This window comes from Pseudorca crassidens, chromosome 19, assembly GCF_039906515.1.
Source record: "Pseudorca crassidens isolate mPseCra1 chromosome 19, mPseCra1.hap1, whole genome shotgun sequence".
In the NCBI taxonomy this organism is placed as follows: Eukaryota; Metazoa; Chordata; class Mammalia; order Artiodactyla; family Delphinidae; genus Pseudorca; species Pseudorca crassidens.
This window is the reverse complement of record NC_090314.1, coordinates 10,649,135-10,671,190: the sequence shown is the minus strand read 5'-3', so window position 1 is coordinate 10,671,190 and position 22,056 is coordinate 10,649,135. Positions and strand designations below refer to the sequence as shown.

The following is a 22,056-nucleotide window of genomic DNA, read 5'->3' as shown; positions in this document are numbered from 1 at the left end:
TTTTTTAATATTTCTTTCTGCCTTTATTTAGGCTGTGCTGGGTCTTAGTTGTGGCACGCAGGATCTTTAGTTGCGGCCTGCAAACTCTTAGTTGCGGCATGCGTGTGGGATCTAGTCCCCTGATCAGGGATCGAACCTGGGCCCCCTGCATTGGGAGCGCGGAGTCTTAACCACTGGACCACCAGGGAAGTCCCTATTCCCATTCTGAAGATGGGGAAAATGAATGTTAGAGAGGTAGAGGTACCGCGATCCCACAGTGAGCAGGTGGGGGGACCAGGAGGCAAAGCCATGAACTTCTTAGCACCGCACACAGGCTCTAACTTTACACCCACTGCACCCAGCCGGTCCCACACTGACACGCTCTTTGGTTTACACACACACACACACACACACACACACACTCACACACACACACACTTCATGGTGTTAATAGCAGGACATTCAAAGATAAACAAAGGACAGTCTCTTATCTCAGGGGACTCAGAGTCTTGGTGGGGAGAGACAGGTGTCTGCAGATATACGACAAAGTGGCAGTGAGGTGTCAGAGGGATGCCCAGGGCATCACAGGGGCACCCAGGAGAAGCACCCAATCGGGCTGAGAGGAGCAGAGATGAGGGCAGTTTTGCTGTAGGACGTGAGGGCTAGCAAGGATGAAGGAGAGGACGTGAGGTAAGGGAGAGAACCTTCCACATGAAGAAGACCTGCTTCTGCTTGAACCTGAGGCCTTAGGAGTTAATAATTATCTGACTCATCCAGAGAGTAAGAAGAGAAAGTTAACAAGCAAGAATGTCTGGATGAGTTTATGACTTGCATCCTGGCCCCCTGTTTCCCTGGAGCCAGGGTATTTAGGTTGTGGGGTCCTGGGGTCCAGCAGGCTGCCATGGTCTCCTTGGAGCCCCAAGTGGGAAGCTTACCTTGACTGCGTAGATCTGGAAATAGATGGGTTGGGTGCCCATGCGAACATAGTAGGTGATGGCATCCAGGATGAAGGGGTCTACGGGCTGGGACGTGTCCAGGGAGAGAGGCTGTGAGTGAGGGAGAGGTACTGTCTTCAGCCAGCTTCCTCCATCCTACTGTGGGAGCTGACTCTTTCTTTTCTTTTCTTTCTCGCCATGCTGCATGGCTTGCAGGATCTTAGTTCCCCGACCAGGGATGGAACCCGAGCTCTGGCACTGAAAGTGCTGAGTCCAAACCACTGGACTACCAGGGAATTCCCACCACTTTCTTAACAGAGAAACTCCAAAGCCCCCACGTGCCCTCTGTGATACACGAACCCAGCTGGTCCTTCAACAGTCCAAGCCTTTCCGACCACCCGATTTCTGCTCCTAATCAAAAGATGACTGTCTAAATCCCCATCTCAGGGACTCTCATTCACTTCAATCACACACAGACATATTGGGCAGCTCTGTGTATAAGGCACTGTGCTGGGTGCTTGGGGTAGACAAGATGCTTGAGAATGTAAGTAATGATGAGAGACACTGGAGTGGGTTCTAGTTTGCATTAGCTGCTCACTAGCCAGGTAAGCTTGGGCATGAGAGCTGGAACCAGACGATCTGATGTCTCTTTGAGTTCTTGTGGCATCTGAATATATTAATAAATGAGCTAACGTTGACATGCTAATGGGAAATGACTAGTGCCGTGTCCTACAGGCCTTCCCCAACCCCATACGATTATAAAGCATAATGGGTTTTTCAGGTAAACAGAACGTCTATATAATGTCTGATAGTATCAGCGTTGGAAAGCAGCTCAGCGTATTTCATCCATATCCAATCTTATAATATCTCTTCTAACTTTCACATCTGGTCTATTGAAATCTCGTTCCTTTCAAAAAGCTCGCAATGAGGAACTATGCACTTATTCTAATAGTGCCGCCATTGTTCACGCTATTTCCATTTTCTTCATGTGGACACTGCTTTTGGAGTTAAGTGTAAGGGCCACATAAATTGTTAATTATAAGGGGAAAGAGAGCAGGGGAAAATAAAAATCCTACCTGTGTCTTGGCAGGGAAAACAGCTACCAACAAAGGAGTATAAATGAGACCCTGCATCAGATGTTTCTCCTGTTAGTATCCTCCAGGTTTCGAGGAAAAGGTATTTTAATACCCAGCTAAACAGTCTTTCATATATAGGCAAAGACATTTTCAGATAAGTAATAATTCAGAAAGGATGCCTATCTCCAATATCTTTATTAGAATATAAGAAGATGCCTAATCAATCAGGCAATGAAGCAAAATGTGGCCAGTTAGAAAGTAATTATGTAAAAATCAATAACCTCCTTTTATACTAGCAGTGACTACTACCCAAATATAATGGGAGAAAAATCCACAACTATAAGAAAAAACCGTCAAACATAGGGAATAAATTTAGCAGGAAATGGGTAAAATCTATATGATGAACACTGTACAACTCACCTGAGGGAGATACAAGAAGACTTTAATAAGGGAAGTTATACCTCACCCCCAGAGAGTGTAACATAACGTGCTAAATGTTAATTCTCCAAACCTCAGTCGAGATCCCAAGGGAATTAAAAATACAACTCGACAAAGGGATTCTAAAATTTATCTGCAAATATAAAGAAACAAGACTTTCCAAGTCTGGAAAGTTTTGAACGAGTAATGGGGTAGATGTCCCGTGCCAAACATTGACATTAAAAAGTGCTAATTTATACAAAAATGAATAGATGAATCAGAAAGAATAGGTCTCCAGAAATCAACTCAAGCATGTGCGACAATTTAGTAAATGATAAAAGTGGCATTTCAGGGCTTCCCTGGTGGCGCAGTGGTTGAGAGTCCGCCTGCCGATGCAGGGGACACGGGTTCGTGCCCCGGTCCGGGAAGATCCCACATGCGGCGGAACGGCTGGGCCCGTGAGCCATGGCCGCTGAGCCTGCATGTCCGGAGCCTGTGCTCCGCAACGGGAGAGGCCACGACAGTGAGAGGCCCGCGTACCGCAAAAAAAAAAAAAAAACAAAAAAAAAAAGTGGCATTTCAAATTGATGGGGCAAGATGGTTTACGCAATAAATAGCTTTAGGACAACTGGCTAAACACTTGGAAAAAATAAAATTACATACTAAAATTAACGGCAGATAGGTTATTTACATGTAAAAATTGAGACCATAAGATGGTTAGAGAAATTATCAGTAAATATTTACTTAATCTTGGAGTGGAGCAGGCCTTTCAAAGCATGGCTCCAAAGGGAAAAATCATAAAGGGTAAAAATATTGAAATTCTGTAAGTCAAAAAAAAAAAACCACTCTGACAAAATTGATAGGCAAATAAAAAAGTGGGGGAAAATGTCGGCAGCACATGTGACAGCAGAAAGGGAAGGCCTTTCAAATCAGTAAAAGATGATCTCTCCTTGCCCCCCAACCACTGCCTGGGGTGGGGGATTGGCACTATGGCTTGTGGTTAAGAGAACATGCTCTGGAATCAAGCTGCCTGATTCCAAGCGGGACTCCTTCTGTTACTTTGGGCAAGTGACCTAATCCCTTTGTGCCTCAGCTGCTCGATCTGTAGAATGGGGATGCAGTGGCAATAGCGCCTGTAGACAGACAGGAGTACCTGGTTGGTAGGGCTGCTGCGTATAAGTGCTTAGAACAGTGCCTGGCATGGGGCAGTGCTCAGGAAGCATGAACTGTTGCAGTTGGAGAGAAAATAGCACAAGAAACTCACAGAAGAAGGCATATAATTGGTCTACACACTTAAGAATGTTTTACTTTATCTTCTCCATAGCGTTCCGTAGGTGCCTGGTACGTGCTCCGAGTGAATTCCAGCCACTAGCTGGTTAGGGCTCCTCTTCTGTATTCCTTCCTGCCTCACCCCTCATGGGGCTCCCTGGGCTGACTCTTGAGGTCCAGGGTCAAGAAAACGCCCCCTACCACCTCCCTCCCGCCCTCCTACCCTCGCTGCCCTACCATCTCTGCCAGCTTGTGGATGGCGGGGCACAGGGTGTTGACGATGCTCTCGTACCACGGGTCTGCGCGGCCCAGGAACGCAGCCAGCTCTCCGAGCTCCGAACGCCTGGATGCTGTGGGCTTCTGGGGACAAAGGGACAAGGGGACAGGGCAGACCCGTCAGGCCCTCTCTGGCACTCTCTTCCTATCGGAGGGTCCCCAGGTACCAGTCCCGGGCAAACTAGCTCTGGGAATATGGCCAAATCACTCAACCTCTTGGGGCGTCGATTTGTGAAGACTTGTTTTACACCTGAGATGAAGCTGGAATCCCCTTCCCTGAGGATGCCCGCCAGGGACACTGAAAAATGGTCATCAGCCTTTAAAGGGGAGAGACAAGTATTGCCTTGAATTTAGTGCTTTCCAATCAGAAGCAGAGTGGGCAACAGAAAAGAAAAATTGCCGGTACAGCTTCATTCCCGGCCCCCCGGGAAGGGTGGTGTGTATGTGGCTGAGGGGGTGTGTGTGTGAGAGAGAGCCCCGTTTGAGAAGCTTGCCATTAATTCCGTTAGAAAAGCAAAACGATGCTCCCAGTGAGAGAGCATCTCTCTCTGGCCACATGCAGCCCCCAGGGCCCACGTCTGTGGCTTCTGGGACAGAAAGCCTCCAGGTCTCACCCAGCTCCACATCCTAAGGAAGAACGATCCCAGTTCCCGCTCCTGACACCTTCCATCTCTTCCCCCACGTCCCCCGCCCCCCCATCCAGCCACCTCAGATGCCAGCACAGGGATGTAGTAGAGCTGCAGGCTGAGTCTGGGGGTGAGGCAGAACTTCTGGGTCTCTCGCTTCCTGGCAAGGGGGAGCAGAGCACAGGCATGAGGGCAGGGGTTTTGACTTCAGACAGACTTGGTTCCACATCCTGGCTCTGCTATTTATTATCTCTTGACTCTGGGCAATTGACCTACTCTCTCTGAACCTCTGTTTCCTCATCTGTAGAATGGGTGCAGTAAAGCAGGAAGCACAGTGCTCCGTGGTGGCCGGGTGCGGGGGCAGGGGGATTACTGTGCACCATCCTCTGCCATCCCAGCCTGGTCTCGGCCTCCTGAGCGCACCCCCCCCCCCGCACCCTTCCATCCTTCACTAGCACAGGCTGGGCCCACCTGTGCCCCGACCATCCCCAGCCGCCCCGTGGGGCCCTACCTGAGGCTGTGATAGGCCCGGGCCAGACGCCCCAGCATCCGGTCGTCCCCTAGCACCAGCACCCGGGCCGTGTGCAGCCGGGAGACCCCAGGCAGCAGCCCCCTATCCCCGCTGGGCCTGCCAGTCCTCTGGTGCAGCCCCGGGGGCCCATCCCAGCTGCCGGGCATCAGGATGTCCGGGGGCCACACCCGCTTCTTGATGCCCCCTTTGCGCTTCAGCCTGGCTCGCTCCACCTCGGGGCTGCCAGGTGTGGGCGGCTCGTCGGCCCCCCACGGAAGGTCCCGCTCGATGCCGCTGTCGGTGGACAGCATGGACGCCCGGGCCAACTCCCAGTCTGGCAGGAGGCCCTGCAGATCCAAGGCTTCCAAGTCTGCACTGAGGCGCAGCTGGGATCGCGGGCGCAGGAAGAGAACCAGTTCCTTCCCTGGGACGCGGAGACAAAGGGGACCATCAGGGCGGAGAGTGGATGCGAGGCTGGCAGGGCCCCACCCTGGCAAGGCCAGTGGTTCCGTGTTTCCCACACACGGTTAGCTGAACAGAAGCCCCATGAGATGCTCCGTGAAGGAATAGAGGTTCTGTGGCCAACAGAGACTAAGAACCCCACACACTCCTGCCACAGGTAAACATTTTAAAGGCTCTGAGAAGTCCTGTAGCTTAACGCAGTGCCTCCTGCCTCTAGAGCCCTCTTCTCCATATTTGCTCATTGGCATCCTCCATTCTCCAGCCCCCCCATAGTTTCCCCCGGGACACAGATAACAGAGCATCAGCTCCTGGCTTTTCTAATCGACCTTCATTTTATTGCTCCTGAGGAAACTGAGGCCCCCAGGGAGCTGCCGTCCAGGGTGACCCAGCACGTGAAAGGCCACGTGGGCCTTGAACCCGGTTCACCAGCCTGGCACGTCCCACCACAACCTGCCGCTCTATCTTCCCCCCTCCCCTGAGAAGAGCCAGGGGGACTGGGGGACAGACATCAGCGTGGAGGGGAAGTGTGGCCCCCTCCTGCTCTGGAAACCATAACTTTTTTGTGCCTGCCTCCTTCTTGGGGACGTGTATTGTCTGTTGGCATCATCATGGCATGTGACACTTTCTAGACACATGTGGCCAGTGGCTAATGCACAGAGTGTTCTGACATAGAGCAAATGTATCCTCTTTTCAGATGCTGCAAACAACTCAGGGAACAAGGAGCACACACAGACACACACACAGCAGATACACAGGCAGACACACAAAGATACAGACAGGCACACACAGAGACACAGATGTAGACATACACACAGATACACAATAAATATACAGAGATAGACACACACACAGTGCACACAGACGCAAACATGTAGACACAGACACACAAAGACACCTGCACACACACCAAAAGACATACACACAAACACACACAGATGCACAGACACACACACACACACACACACACACACACACACACGCACGCACACACGCATACACCACTATTTCCAGCCCGCTCCCCCCAGAGGGGTCAAAGGCACTGCACTTACAGAGCTGTTCCTCATTGGTCCACAGGTGGAAGGTGATATGGGGGCTGGGCAGAGGGATGCTTGGAAGCCGGTCCTGGGGGGGCTCACCTGAAGGACAGGCTGTGGAGACCACGGAGGAGAGGACTGTGGGATTCTCCTCTGCCCTCTCCCCACCCCCAGCTCCTGTGTGGGGCCTATGGGGGTGGGTGGCAGAGACCCTCGCCCTCCCGGATCTGGCCCTGTCGAGTTCCTCTGCCTCTCTGCCACCATCAGCTCATCCAGGGCCTAACACCTGCCCGAGGATGCCTAGCGGCTCCCGGTTTCCTACAAACTTCCCAGCTGGGCCTTCAAGACCCTGCACAAGCCAGCTCACTGCATCATTCCCAACCTTTTCTCCCTCCCCCAGCCCCGCTGCAGCCATGCTGCCTTTCCCACTGTTCAGAGACGTCCTGGCCACATGCAGACCAGGGGAAAGGCCTCCGTATTTCTCAGGGCCTCCTCCAGGAGCCTGCACACAGTAGATGCTCAATTAACGTTTGCTCCTGGTGCTGAAAAGAGTCACGGCCAAGTACGAAGGGCAGCAGGAAGCCTGCATCCAGGGGAGAGAGCAGGGCCAGCCAACCCCCCTCTCCTCCTTCCAGACGCCTTCCTGACACTCCAGCCTGGGAGTCATCCCCTCCCCAGACCTTACTGGCGGCACACTGGGCACACCTAACATGTAGCCTTAGGATTTAACTTCCACATAGCACAGCTCCCTCCTGAACAAGGCTGCAAGCTTCCTTAGGGGAGAGCAACCCACAGTCACTGAACACTTACTACTGTTCTCACCGTGCCCACAGTGCTATCATCTCACCAGGTCCTACCAGCGACCCTGGGGCACAGGTAATATTATCTTCACTATAGAGGAGGAGTCAGGGGCACAGAGAGGTTAAGTAACTGGTCTGAGGTCACACAGTAAGTGGCAGAGCCAGAATTTGAGCCCAGGCAGCCCGGCTACAGAGTCCATGCTTTTACCCATGACAGGGTGCCCATAACCACTGTCCCATGCTGCCCCCCAGCAGCAGGGGCTCAACGGGGGTGCTGGCTGGCCATTAAGATGCGCAGGGCAAGTCTGGGCGGGAGGCAGGTGCCTGGATGTGTCTGGGATGGTGGGGGCAGCCCAGAGTCGTCTTGTCCTGCCCATGCAGATTTACTGCTGAGTTAGCAAGTGGTACCCAAGGAGAGCAAAGCCAGATTTGCCCCAGGGTTTGGCCCAGCTTTGGGAGGGGACAGGCTTCATGAACAGACATTTCCACGTGGCAATCAGAGGCAGTGTAGAATATTAAAGCAAAATAAGAGGAGGCTGAGAAGAAGGAGGAAGTTTTAAGCAGGTGCCCAACCTGCCTGCCTCACCCTGACTTCGGCAGTCTCCACCCTCCCTGGGCTGCCGAGGTCAAGCCCAGGGAGGGCCGGCACACTGGCCTCTGCCCGTGGTTTCCAGTCCTCAGGCAAGTGCTGTGTGCCTACGGGTGCACCGTGTGTTCGGGGCATGCAGGCTGACAAACTCCACGGGTGCTTTGAGTGGCCATGAAACAGGACACAAATCAGAACCGTCCTCCAGTAGCCAGAAAATATATGTTCCAGACACTTCTCTGGGCTCGTTGGAGTTTCTGCAACACACACGGGCTTGCTTCCCATCAGTGTATGGCATCGTCTTATAAAAAGGCAAGCAGAAGGGAAGCGTTGGAATAAAAATCTGTGAGACCAGGTGTAAGTGATGTAGATGCTCTTTAGGGAATCCGTGGACCATTGGATCCCTTGGTTACTATAGTATGGTGGTTAAGAACTAGACAGCCTGGGTTTGAATCTCAGCTCTGCTACTTACTAACTGGGTGATCTTGGGCAAGATTTATAGCCTCTTTCTAACTCTGTTTTCTCACCTGCAAAATGGGGTCAATGCTTTCTACCTCATAAGTACTGTGAGGATTAATTGATTTAATATATGTAAACTGCTGAGAACAGCAACTGGGGTATAGTAGGTGCCCAGTAGGTGTCAGCTGTTATCATGACCCTAATTACCCACCTTCTAATTAGCCCGGGACCTTCAAGCTCTCGGGAGCCGCTGTGTGTCCCACCCCGCTTCAGCCACGCGCGCAGACTCTGAGCAGGTACAGCGCTGGTCTCTGGCGTCCCCTGCAGGGTACCCGGACCGCAGCTCACCGCGCCTGACGCTTACCGCCGCAGCGGCCCCTGGCGGCGGCCGCCGGCCCCAGCAGCGAGCAGTAAATCTCCTCCAGCCTCTCCAGGTGGCCCTCCCGGCTCGGGCTGGGCTCGCTGGCCATCTGCTCCACGGCTGCCACCACGGCGTGGAAATAGTGCTCCAGGGCGCGGGGGGAGCTGGTCTGCGGGGAGGAGCATCAGAGCTTGAGTTCCGGCTCTGCACCCACCCACCCCTGCTCCAACGCCAAGCCTGCAGGTGCACGGAGAGCCCAGCGGCACCTCCCCTCTGCCCGGGACTCCGGTAGGAGCTTCCCCATGAAGGCCTTCCCACGTCCAGGGCTCCGCTCCTGCCCTGCCATAGCTGCTGCCCGATGCCGCCTGCAGCGGGGGGTCCCCTCGGCCCCTCACACCGTGGTGCGGGGGGACAGCTGGTGCCCGGCAATGTCGGGAAACCCGGGGGGCTGGGATGGCCTCTGGCGCCCGCCCTCCTTGGGATGTCACTAAGTATCTGGATCACTCTTGTGCCATCACTCGGATGTAAACTCAGGATGGTAGCGGTTTCGTCTGTTTCATTTACAGCTGCATCCCCAACGCCTAGAACATCTGCTGGCTCATAGTAAGTGCTCGATAAATATTTGTTGAATATTTCCTAAACGTCTGTCACTCCTATACTGCCTTGACATACCACCTAGAAATCATTATTTTTCTTTAAATCATTGCACTTTTTGGGTTCAAAATTATTTCAAAAGCAAATTTTATATTGCTGCTCTAAGTAAAACGGCTAGTGTCACTTGTCATAAACAGAAAATAACTAAGATGAAAATAATGATCACAAAATTCTATTATTAAGTTGTAGCCAGGTACTATGGCCTGCCAAGGCTTTAGAGCTGGAAGCTTGCTTTTTCTTTTAAAAAAGGCAGATTAGCAAGTGTTCAAGAGGTTAAGGGTAAAGCCCCAAGCTGAGCCTTTCTCCTTAACGCAAACAGGTTTTGAAGAGCTTCTCACTCTTTGAGTTTCACCATGCTCTCCAGCACCGAAGGCTCCTGTTTCCATGGGTACCTCTCTGACACCTTGAGAACTCCCCTGGATCACTGATCTCTGGCTGTCTCCCCTCACCCCCACTCACCACCAGCTAATCCCAGCTCATGACTGAGGATGCGGGGCCCAAACAAGTGACACGGGCGGGCACAGCAGGGCTTGCTCTGATCTCTTTTTTGTGCTAGGGGTCCACTGAGCAGGGTCTTAACTTCCTGGGCTGAGAGAGAGTGGGTCATTCTGACTAGCTAGGGCTCCCGTAAATATTTGCTGAATGACCAGCAATTAGAGGGACAAGGAATCAGAGTCGGAAGGGGCCACGGGGACCATCTCGTCTTGTTGCTTCATTTTATAAATTGATTATAAGTGAATTAATTAAATAGTTATCAAGTACCCACTAGGTTCCAGGCACTGTTCTAAGCGCTGTAAACAAAACAGACAAAAATTCCTGTCTGCATGCAGCTTATATTATAGTGTATCTCTTTGTGTGTGTGTGTGGGGGGGAAATAATAAACAAGATAAGTGAAATTTATAGTATGATAAATAACAGTAAAGTGATGAAAAGAATATAAAGCAGGGAAGGAGGATGTGCAGTCTGGGGGAGGAGCTGAAGTTTTAGATAGTGAGACCAGAGGAGCCTCACTGAAAGGTGACTTTTGACTAAAAGTTTAAAGGAAGTGAAGGGTTGAGTCATGTGGGTACCTGCCACGGGGCAGCCCCACCTGGACACCATCTCTAGCATCCGGAACACAGAGCAGAGGGTCCGAGGGCCGGGTTTTCCCAGGCTGCCCTCCCAGTCTCGAGACCTTGTCAGGTCCTGTGGACACGTGGGGAGACCAATCTACGCCCCCCACCTCCTACCTGGGCCTCGGACCAGGCCCTCAGCAGACAGGGTGTGGGCTGGTGGCTAGAAAAGGCCTACCCACCAGACCATCGTTGGCTGGGCCACTTCTCCCAGGCCCCACCGGCCCTCAAGCCAGCAGGTATGACTGGGAACGGCACCCCTCAAGCAGAATTCCAGATAAGGAGGCTGGGGTCTCAGGGGGCGGGGAGCCCCAGGCCAGGCTGAGGTCTAGGAGCCCCAGCACCCAAAAGGGGAGGGGGGTGCCGGGGGACCACTGAGGACCCATTAACTCCAAGCTTCCGAGGGTCTCTAACTTCAGATCAGTGACGCATTCCCTGGGTCTCTCCTGGCTCTTCTTTGGTCCCTCCCCGCCCCCCCCCCCCAATTCTCTTTTCACAAACATGGAGACTCAGCCGTGAGCTCCGGATAAAGCGAGGTAGCAGAGGGTGCATAAGATTTTGACTATGTTTAAAAAAATACAGCTTTCACTTTCAGCATTTCTTTCTTCTATAGCGAAGTAGTGCACGCATCAGACCCATTAATTTCAGCCCTGAACCCCACCCCATTCTTGACCCAGCACCTCCCAATCCTGCCCCATTCCTGATGCCCTCAAACCCAGCCCAGCCTCACTCTCAAGCTAACCCCTGAACTCCAGACACATCCAACTCGGGGACGGAGTGAGGCTGGGGATCCTCTAATGCCTGCATCACTGAGAAACAAAAATCAATGCGCTTAAGACGTTAGGGAACTGTTGACCAAAACCACCCACTTGGGCCAGGCACGATGATCACCGCTTGCCTCAGCTGTCTCACAACAGGAGGTCCCGAGAATTCAGGAGGGGCAAAAGAGGGAGGAGATGACCAACCTCCCAGAACCCTTCGCACTGGAATCCACCTTGGCTGAGAGATACGCCACCAGGAAGGACCCTGAGTCAGACTATGGACCAAGCAAGATGATTGGCCAGAGACAACCCGGAAACTAACCCCATCACCACGAAACCCGAGACTGCGAGCCACGTGGCGGAGCAGTTCCCCTGGGTTCCCTCACCCTCCTGCTCTCCGCCCGGGAAACCTTTCGCAATAAAGTCTCTTGCTTTGTCAGCCCGTGTGTCTCCTCGGACAATTCATTTCCGAGTGGTAGACAAGAGCCCACTCTCAGGCCCTGGAAGCGGTCCCCCTTCCTGCAACACTTACATGTTTGGCATTGTTGTGTGAAAACGGCGCCTTGACCGTGGGCTGTTTGGTGAGCCAGAAACAACCTCCAGAGCCGCAGGTGGCCACACAGGGGCTGCCGGGTCAGCTGACAAACTCTGGTCAGGAAGGCGACTACCCTCCTCCCTTCCCGAGAGCCACGGCCAAGTGCAGGGAGAGGGGACAGGAGCCCACGTTAGGACAGACACATGAGACACGTTAGGGGCCATAGGTGCCTGTGCTAAACCCAGCCTGGGGCTTAAGTACGAGTCCGGCGGGGAGGGGCATTCCTCCATCACGCGTCTGTGTGCTGTGAGCCCCCAAAGGGGCTGTTATGGAAGGAGGGATGTCCCGGATGGCGGCATGGGGGAAGGGAGTCAAGAACCCTCAGTGGGTCCAAGCAGGTGGGCAACCACAAAGGAATGGTGGGGATGGTCCTTTTAGAGAAAAGGAATGACAGAAAACGACCAACATGGTTTAAGAAGGAACCCAGGGCTTCCCTGGTGGCGCAGTGGTTGAGAGTCCGCCTGCCGATGCAGGGGACAAAGGTTCGTGCCCCGGTCCGGGAAGATCCCACATGTCGCGGAGCGCCTGGGCCCGTGAGCCATGGCCGCTGAGCCTGCGCGTCTGGAGCCTGCTCCACAACGGGAGAGGCCACAACAGTGAGAGGCCCGCGTACCGCAAAAAAAAAAAAAAAAAAAAAAAGAAGGAACCCAGCCGCACATAAAAGACACCCATCAAAGGAAGGATCCAAGACCTAGGGCTCAGGGTGTGGAGAATTCCAGATGGAAACAAGAGAAGGAAGAGCAACGGCTCCAGTGCATTTTGATGAGCAAAGCAGGGCCTGAGACTCGGGCTGGAGAAAGGACAGACACCCACTTCCTGGGGCAGGACGGGCAGGGGATCGTGGACCCCTCAAGGGCGCGCCCCGTTCTGGAGCCGGCCCCTCCTAGGGCACCACAGCCCTGAGCGACCCTCCGACCCCCCTTCCCGAAGGGCAGGCGCCGTTCTGCCTACTGTGCAGACTCCGACTGGCATCCTCCCCCACCCAAGAAATCCAGCACCTGGGGCCACCGCGGCCAGAGAATCTGCAACCTTATGCAGTCTTGGCTGTGGACAGGGGTGAGGCTGAGTCAGAGAGAAAAGCTAGGAAATAGGTGGGCAAGTGTTGGAAACAAACTAAATGCCCACAACAGGAGCAGGGGACAGTTAAAGAAATAACAGCACATTCACGAGAGAGAATTCTCTGCACCAGCGGAAGCACATGTTTTCCAAGGAAACTATTTCCATATGGCATATTTCCAGTGGCAAGGAAAAATAGATATTACATTTATGCACACAGAGAGGCAGTATATAAACTGTATACAGAGTCTGATAGCTCAGTTGTTAAAAAGGACTGGGGCTGCGGATGGGGCTGGAAGGCGATTGAACACAGGCTTGAAGTCAGATAGACCTGGGTTCAAATCCAGGCACAGCCACTTCCTATCTGTGTCACCACAGGTAGGTTATCGGCTTCTCTGTGCCTTTGTTTTGGTAAGTGCATCCATTTCACAATGTTGTGGTGAGAGTTTTTTAAGGTGATACCTGTAAAGTGTTGAACACGGTGCCTGGAACACAGCAGACGTTCAATAAACAGTGGCTCTTGTGATGATCACTGTCGATATTATTCAGGAAACATACCAAATGTTAATTGCTAATGCGTGTGGGTAGAGGGGTGTGAGTGATTTTTATTTTCTTTCTTGGCTCTCCTGCATTGTTTTTCAAATTTTCCTTAGTGAATGTGTCTTTATCTTTGGTTTGGGGAAAGAGGTGATGTGGAAACAGGAGAAGGGAGAAGCCCAGGAGAGTGAGCGCTGGTATGGGGGGGCAGGGCAGTGACCTTACCTGAAGCTTCCTTTGCAGCACACCTGCCTCGCAGGCCTCCCCCAGCGCCGCCTGCAGGGCGTGGGAGACCACGTGGCGCATGCAGGCCTCTGGTGTCTGCTGCCCCTGGGCCGCCTCAATCTCCAGCAGCAGGGCACTGCACACGGAGGGAGACACCAGCTCAGGATCCACGAAGAGGAACACTCTGAGGGCAAAGGTGGGGGGACCGGGAGCTGATGACGAGGACCACGGGGAGAAGGGCCACCCTCAGAGCCTTGCAGCACCCGCCACCCCCAACCCCCAAGTTATTTACTTCCTCCAAAAACAGGAGCCTCAAATTCAAAATTCTATTGGGGGACAACACTAGGGAGTGGTGGGGATTGCGGCAAAGAAGAGCAGGCACGGCCCTTCCAGGGGGGCAGCTGGTCCCTCTGGGTCCCTCTCATGTCTAGGTAAGTTCCAGCTGAAATGCCCCTCCCTCCCTCAGCGTCGTGGCCCGTTGACCCCGTAGCCCTCTAGGAGGGACGCTAAATCCTTCCTGCTGAAACGAGCTCCGAACCCTAAGTGAGCCCCTTCTTCTCTCATCCCCCTCATCACAGCAGAAAAGCAACCTCACCCACCCTCTCTTCCGTACTCAACTGTCATTTCAATCTCTCCAATGCCAAGTCCTCCGGATCCCTTCCCCTCCCTGCACCCTCCACGAACACAGAGCCCCAGGCGACCCCTTTCAGTACCAGGCGAGCAGAGGTACCTGCAGGGCAGGAGGCTACGCACCCCCTGCTTCACCCCCGACTCCATCAGCCTCTCTCCCCAGCACGAGCAGCGGACATGTCCTCAGTCTCACACACACACAGATGAAAGACCCCAGACCTCATGGTGTGACTGTGGCCTGAATTACTGATATTCTAGAGGTGCCTCTGGCTGCTTGACGCAACACCATGGCCAAGGGCAGAATGGAGGTGGAACCATGGATCTGCAGAATGGCCCGGTGCTCGTGTCCACGTTCTGCATGTGAGCGGGCGAGCTCTGAATCCAGCCCAAGAAGAAAGTCCTAACTGCTTTCAGGGATCTCCAGGGAAGGACACGCCCTCTCCACCCTGAGGATGTCCCGCTGCTGGACAAACGCCATGGATGGGAGGGGATGCTCCCCACGCAGACTCCTCACTTGTCCTGCGGGCAGCACCCTCGCTGGGGCCACTCACCTCTCCCGGTAGGGGTACAGCTCACTCTTCAGGTTCTGCTCGGCAATGACCAGCCTCTGGTACAGCGTCCCTGCGGGGCAGACCACTTCAGCCAACCAGCGTCTGAGTCTCTGACCCCCATTTCCCTACTTTCCCAGAAGGTGCTGGGGCTTTTGAGCTCCCTGGAATCCTAGAGAGGAAGGCAAGACCTTGGGCAGAGCCGGACTGGCTCTTACCTGGGACGGCCGTCTCCGTTTTCAGCCTTATGGCGCAGTCCAGGGCGATGGTGCAGTAGGGGGCGGGCAGGGTCAGCAACCTCGTGCAGAAGGCGTAGGTTCTCCGGTGGAGCTCCTCTGTGATGCCCGTGGCCTGGGTGAGACGGAGGAATCAGGGTGCCTGGAGCCCTAGGTCTCGCAGGGTCCTGGGTGGTGCGGGGTGATGGGGGGCGGGGAGAGCAGCCAGACCTGGGCTCACACTCTCTCCCAATCTACACCTTCAGCCCCTTCTCCCAGCATCTTAAGACATCTCCCCTCCTACACCACGTTCAGGCCTCTCAAGATGGAAACTCATCCCCATCCTGTTCTGCCAGCACATCAACTCCCCTCGCAGCCCTTCTGCTCTGTCGGGGTCGCAAATCTACCGCCACTACCTCCCCAATTTCATCTCTTCGTGTATCAGGGCGAGGGCAGGGCTATGGGGAGAAGCCAGTTAGGGGCAGGTGCTCCTCGAGCTCCTCTAGGCTCGCTCGCCAGGCAGAGACCGGTCGTCTCCTGAGCGTCCAGCCCCGTCACCCGTGGGTCACCCCGACCCCCTTCACCCTCAGTCCCCGCTCACCTTAGTGAGCACGTACATTAGCGTGTGCAGCAAGGGAATGATGACATGCCGGGCGTCCTCACTTTCTGCCTGGAAAACAGGAGATCACAGGACATGGATGGGGCACACAGGTGCGGGGGGTCGCAGGGGTCTCGCCACATCCTAGCAGGAGATGTGGTGGAAGGCAGTGTCCCAGCAGGCCGAGGGGAGTGGAAAAGGGCCACAGCCTGCCCTGGTAGAAAAGCGGGGGTGGGGGGCACAGGTGCGGGAGCCCAGGTGTGAGGGCGTGTGGGAGGGGTGCAGGGAACTCCCTGAGGGAGGGGCGGCACTGACTCAGGGCAGGAGCTGGTAGCAAAGCGACAGGTGAGGCGCCAGCTTGGAGGCTCCCCTGAGTGCAGCGTTTCCCAAACGTAGAGCACTGGGTGGTGTGGAGGGTAATTACGAGGATAATTTTGAACATTTTTACTAGTTAGGCATTTACGTTTCCAGGTACTTTCCATTTCTGTCCAGTGATACGGGTTTTCCATTTACGGTCGTGTTGTAGAGATCCTTTTTGAAAGACGTTAACTCAGGTCAAAGAGTGGGAGTCAACGTAAAGATAAAATTGCTTATAGCAAAGTACTGGAAAGGGAGAAATACGGTAGAAATCAAACGACCAGAGTGTGTGAGACGCGGGGTGGATGGGCCCGAGTCCCCGGCGGGAACGGCCCCTCTTCCTCTCGTCCCTGTCTGCCCCCTGCCCGAAGCCCGAGGACTCACCTTCTCCAGTTCTCTGAGCAGTATGCGGACCAGTGCCGGACTCTTACCAGGATCCCGCTCGACCTTCTTGTGCAGGGACCATCTCCACATGCCTGGGTCAGGAGAAAGGGGTGTCCAGCCCAGCCAGGGGGGAGGGGGGTGGCCTCTGAAAGGAGACCCCTCTGAGCAGGACTCTGAGCCCTGGAGTCCCAGGTCTGACCCCCGCCCCCACTGCCAGGTGCTGGGCTCCGCGCCCGTGGGGGTGGGTTTCTCTGATCTGCAGGCCCCATGAGCGGTGAATTCCCAGGGCAGAAAGGAGGGAGGCGGGACGCTAGCGGGGACAGGTGTGCGCACGTGGCTTCTGGAGCAGCGATGTTTACAGCTCAGCACCCCGAGCCACGTTCCTGGGAGTCATGCGGGCCTGGAGTGCCAGGGGACTTTTATTTGCAAGGCAAGTTGGAGAAGGTGGTTAAGAAAGAGGGCGGCAGACCCCCGATGGGCTGTGCCACAGTCCCTGGAGGGTGAGCCGGGGGCAGAGAAGACCTTCTGGGTCCTTCGGGCTCCAAGGATTCCCAGGAGGACGGGGGCTTGGCGGGAAGCCCCTCATTCTGGGAGCTCCAGGCTGGGGCGCTTTCTTCCCGAGAACACGTGGGCGGAGTTGGCTGCGCGGGGGCGGGGGAAGCAGAGAGAGCGGACGATGCCTGCCGGCTCTTACCTTGGTTGCTCGGCAGGGCGGGGGCCGGGGCACTGAGCTCTCGGAGCACAGCGTGCACGCTCCGCTGGAGGTCCGGATCCACATCTGGGCGGCAGGGTGGGGAAGCTTTGAGGCCAGGAGCCCCTGGCCTTACCCTCGCTCCCACCTCCACTCTCCCTGAGAATGTCCTTAGCGTCTTCTCTGAGCCTTAAGAGGTGCCCGGAAGTAATCAACTTAGAGCTGGCAGCCTGCGTCCCGGCCAGGACTGCAGTACAGCCTTTCAACCGGCATTTCTCTGTTCTTTGTAAAATCCACATTCCCCAGAGTGCGGTACGTACATTGCCAGTGACATGCGAGACAATTTTAGATGGTACACAGGTGATTCTAAAATTTGAGTAATTATGCACTTATTTTAATGTATAGAAAAAAAAATATAACTAGTTCCTCAACTCGTATGAAGCTAAAATTTAAAGTCAATTTAAAGAAACGTATCAGATAGATACCAGGAAGTGACAAGAACTCTCTCCCTGACCAAACTTCACTCGGGGTCCTCGGAGTCCTGTTCTCCACTAGGCCCTCAGCGTAGCCCCTGTCCTGTCTTTGGTCTCCAAGCCCAGTTTTAGCAAGGAGCCTGCTGTCGGTCGATAGAAGTCCCTCTCCCTGATATCTGACCAAGCTCTCTATTCCCCACCTTTGATGTGTAAGTTCTTGACCTGTGTCCGGCAAGAATCCTGTTAGGTCACTTTAGGAAGAATCTCCCACCCCTGAGGTCCCCTCTTAGGAATTTTCCATCTACGGACCCCTCCCTCTGTTGGTTGGCTGTAAATCCCCAGCTGTCTTTGCCTTATTCAGAGCAGAGGCCCATCTCTCTCCTCTATTGCAATAATCTTGAATAAAGTCTTCTTTAGGGTTTAACAAGTGTCAAAATAATTATTTTCTTTAACAGCAGAGCATTGACACTGCAGAGCTGTGGAGGTGGGTACACGAATCAGTAACTGACACTTGGAAAGCACGGTAGCCGTGAAAATGCACCTCACTGATCTCCCGCTACAACGAGTGTAAGAGCTTTGTGCTGTTGGGCTGTGAAATCCATCACCTCCTGCCGAGGCCACACTTCCCAGCCAATAGGGACAGCAGCAGGAACTCTAAAGCCAGCTCGGGAAGCTTTGTAGGCGGCTGACTCTGCGGCTCAGGGATTCCCCAACCCACGTCCGTCAGTCTAGCACATTTCCACCCAATCCTTCCTCCCTTCCTCCTTCTTTCAGAGTTGGATTTTCATCACAGTCTGGGCGCTCGCTCTCCCAGCTCTCACCAGCTCCCTCCGTCTCCATTTTCTGTCCCACAGGCGTTTCCCCACATGAAGCCTTGCATGTCTAATCTTGTCTCGCTATCTGCTTCTTAGAGGATCTGGACCAACACAGGAAGTACGGGAGACACTCCCTGTACCATCAATTCCCCTTTATGATCAGCTCCAACCAAGAGGCTGTTTTTACAGGCGAGGGTGCAGTCTCTTGTTGTCAGACAGTACAAACCACACGCCTCAGAGGTTCCCCTTTTGCCTTGGCGGTCAGGAAACTTACAGCCAAACTGGGGCCCCATCTCAAAAATCAGCTCATCTCAAGTGACAGAGACCTCTCTCCTTTGCTCCTTTTCAGATGTGCTTGCTTCATGATCTACTAAACATACATCTTAATTGCCTCAGATTCCTTTGGAAATAGGTAGGGTAGAGAGGACAAATCTAAAAAACCAGCAGGTTGCAGCCCAGGAGTTAGAATTGGTTTAGGTCAAGGCACCCCATGCCCTGGTGCTCATGGACTGGCCCTTCCATGGCTCTGGCGTGGGCCCTTGTACGTCTGCTGGGGCCACCCAGCATCTCTGAAACCCTCACTTTCCTCCTGCCTCTCACTTGTTCCCCTGCCCAGACCAGGTCCAGGTCTGAAGCTGAGTCTCCTTCAGGCTCAGAGCGGGCAGGGAGTGGGCGGGTGTTACAGCGCACGTTTGCCCACCCGGCCACTCTGTTGGGCAGTGCAGCATCTCCCAAAACTAGCAAGGAAATGATTTAGCCTGGCAAGAAGTCTTGTCACAAGCCATCCTTCCATCTACCGAGCTCCACCTGGCATGAAGATAAATGAGTTAACGCAGGGTGGGTTATTAAAAAATAATGCTATGTCCTGTTTCTTCTTTCCTTCTTTCTTCCTTCTCCCCTCCCTTCTTCTGCCCACCTTCCCGCCATGGACTACACAAAAGACTTAGAACTGTGATAACTGTGATTTCCTCCCTGCCCCCTCATTAGAAGGGCAGCCAAACCTTCGTCTTCTGAGCCCTAGGTTCTCCTGCTTTGCAGAGGGATCTAAGTTTTTATGTTTCAGAGAAAAATGGAGAAGTTAGACTCTGCCAGTAGCCCCGGGAGACAACCCCAAATAAACTTTGTTTTCAAAAGTCTGGGCAGCTGGAACAAACTCTCAGGCTTTGGTCCACATCTGGCTCGCAGACGTGTCTTGTTTGGGCTTGTGGAGCGTCTTGGAAAAAATTAAACAAATGAACTAGACACCAACATTCACAAATGAGGACATTTTGCATCAAAGCTCGCATTTCTGGCATCTCCTGAAAGTCTGCCGACGCTGGGCGTGCGTTCTTCTTCCATGTGACAGTGATGGGGCGGGGGAGCAGCTGCCCCTTGAGACAGGGCACAGCTCCCCTAGGGCTTCAGAGTGGTCGCTCTCCTTGTTTCCCTCACTTACATCCTCTCCCCAGCCCCTTGACTTTGAGACCCCTGGCTGTCTGATTGAGACAATCAACCTGGATTGTCTCCAACGGATGGGGGTGAAGGCTGCTGCTTTTAGTTAAAGAGGGGAGTGGCGATTCAAGGGCGGAAGCTTGGATTCCCAAGACTGTGAGGGTACGAGGGTTATGGGGACCCAGGAAGGAGGAAGACCAGGGTTGGCTGGGACATAGCTGAACGGTGGTGGCAAAGATCTCAGATGAGGGCAGCTAAGCGCTAAACTCTGTGTGCTTGAGTGCCACTGCTGTGGTCTCCTGGGCCACCTTTGCCAGAGCACAAGAATGTCCCCAGAGGAGCCCCCTGTCTCCTTATGGACCATGCAAGCTGTTCTGGGGGCTGTAGCCATAGTGGACTGAAGACCACTGACACTTCCCATCATGCAGACTTTGTAACCCCTGGCCTTCTCACAGGATCCCAAGGAGAGGAGGGGGGTACCGCAAGTGAATGACATTGGAATTTGTACGGACCTTGGAAAACAAGAGCTTGAAGCTGGATTTGATTTGATTAAGCCAAAGAAATAATATTTCTCGTGCCTCAAGTATCTCAGGGTCGTTTATACATGATATGCAATGTCTAACAGAATTCTTGGTCCAGAACACCCACTAAATAAATAACATTCATTATCTACCCCTCCATCCAGGAATGTGATATAACTATCAGGTATCCAGATTACTATTAATACTAGCATTTAAATAGCACTTGAGGGCTTCCCCGGTGGCACAGTGGTTGAGAATCCGCCTGCCAACGCAGGGGACACAGGTTCGAGCCCTGGTCCGGGAAGATCCCACATGCCGCAAAGCAGCTAAGCCGGTGCGCCACAACTACTGAAGCCCGCGTGCCTAGAGCCCGTGCTGCACAACAAGAGAAGCCACCACAATGAGAAGCCCACGCACTGCAACGAAGAGTAGTAGCCCCTGCTTGCCACAACTAGAGAAAGCCCACGCGCAGCAACAAAGACCCAACGCAGTCAAAAATAAATAAATACATTAAAAATAATAATAAAATAAATAGCACTTGAATGGTACACGTGTAGAGAGTCTTAGGTAGGCGTAGCAAGACAATGGTACGTGTTCATCAAACCAAGTTCATTTTTGTCGCAGGTAGATGAGAAGACTACATTTCCCAGACTCCCTCGCTGTTTCACAGGAGCCATGTGACTGAGTTCTGGCCAATGGCACGTGGTGGAGGTGGTATGTGCCACCTTCAGGCGTGGCCATAAAACCCTCCACCCTATCCTCCGTGAGCTTGGAATATATATGTGGAAGATGATGGTGCCCTGAGAGGAAGGAAGCCTCTGTCCCTGAAAGACTGTAGCCCAGATTGGGTGGTGACATGAGTAAGAAATAAGCATTTCTTGTGTTGATCTACCGACACTGGGGTCATCTGTTACGGCAGCCACTGTTCTCTGACTCAGGGACACACAAACTGTGTGTGTTGTCTCACTGGATTCTGAGCAGAGCCCTGTGAGTTTGGCAGAACAATTACTGTTCCCTGTTGTGTGGAATCTAGATTGAAAGTCACCCCATCTCGCCTCTCCAACCACAGAAGGTCAGACCCAGACGGACCTCAGAGGCTGGCTCTCTTCCCATTTCACAGAGGGGGAAATGAGGCTCAGAGGGGAGAGGGATTTCCGCAAGGTCACAGAGCTTTTTGTTGGAGCAGAGCTTTCTGTTTGCCAAAATGCACTTCCTCTAAAGCTGTCATCTTACTTGTGACCATTCACCTCTTTACTGGGGAAAGGGAAGAGGGGACACCCAGGTGAGACTGTGAGCTCGTGTCTACCTATGTGTGCCTGGGGCTTGAATGCAGAAAAAAACGCCCCTGATAAAGTTGCCTGAAAAAGGGTTCCCCGCTCTCCAACCAGGGTAGATGTTATTACAGCTAAAGAGACAATAGGGAGGAAGGAAGGGAGAACAAAGGCTGACAGGGTCCTGCTGTGGCAGGACACCCATAGTTCAGGGTTTGCTCCTCTACTTCCGGCCACTCAAAGCTGACCCAGGACTTGGCAATGTCAGCTCTCCATTGTCCTGCGATCCTAGACAGTCAAATCTCTCCCCAACCCCCTCTTAGATGTTTGCTTTTCCCCTACGTCCCACCCTTGGCTCATATTAGAATCACCTGGAAAGATTTAAAAACAT

At 53.5% G+C, this 22,056-nt stretch overlaps 1 protein-coding gene across 8 annotated transcripts in view; it reads right to left on the bottom strand.

The window, feature by feature from the left end:
* Window positions 1-22,056, bottom strand: part of PIK3R6 (phosphoinositide-3-kinase regulatory subunit 6) — a 51,023-nt gene that overhangs the window by 13,001 nt on the left and 15,966 nt on the right. For all 8 annotated transcript variants that reach the window (XR_010937790.1, XM_067717541.1, XM_067717539.1 and 5 more), the window contains exons 3-14: window positions 17,158-17,241; window positions 16,464-16,555; window positions 15,726-15,794; window positions 15,128-15,260; window positions 14,913-14,982; window positions 13,732-13,915; window positions 8,795-8,960; window positions 6,601-6,699; window positions 5,090-5,513; window positions 4,660-4,738; window positions 3,914-4,036; window positions 915-1,025 (exon numbers count right to left, since the gene is read on the bottom strand). Coding sequence is in view for 7 of the 8 variants with exons in the window: in XM_067717541.1 (XP_067573642.1) it covers window positions 915-1,025; window positions 3,914-4,036; window positions 4,660-4,738; window positions 5,090-5,513; window positions 6,601-6,699; window positions 8,795-8,960; window positions 13,732-13,915; window positions 14,913-14,982; window positions 15,128-15,260; window positions 15,726-15,794; window positions 16,464-16,555; window positions 17,158-17,241 (1,634 nt within the window). In the remaining variant the exon portion in view is untranslated. The remainder of the gene's footprint in view (window positions 1-914; window positions 1,026-3,913; window positions 4,037-4,659; window positions 4,739-5,089; window positions 5,514-6,600; window positions 6,700-8,794; window positions 8,961-13,731; window positions 13,916-14,912; window positions 14,983-15,127; window positions 15,261-15,725; window positions 15,795-16,463; window positions 16,556-17,157; window positions 17,242-22,056) is intronic.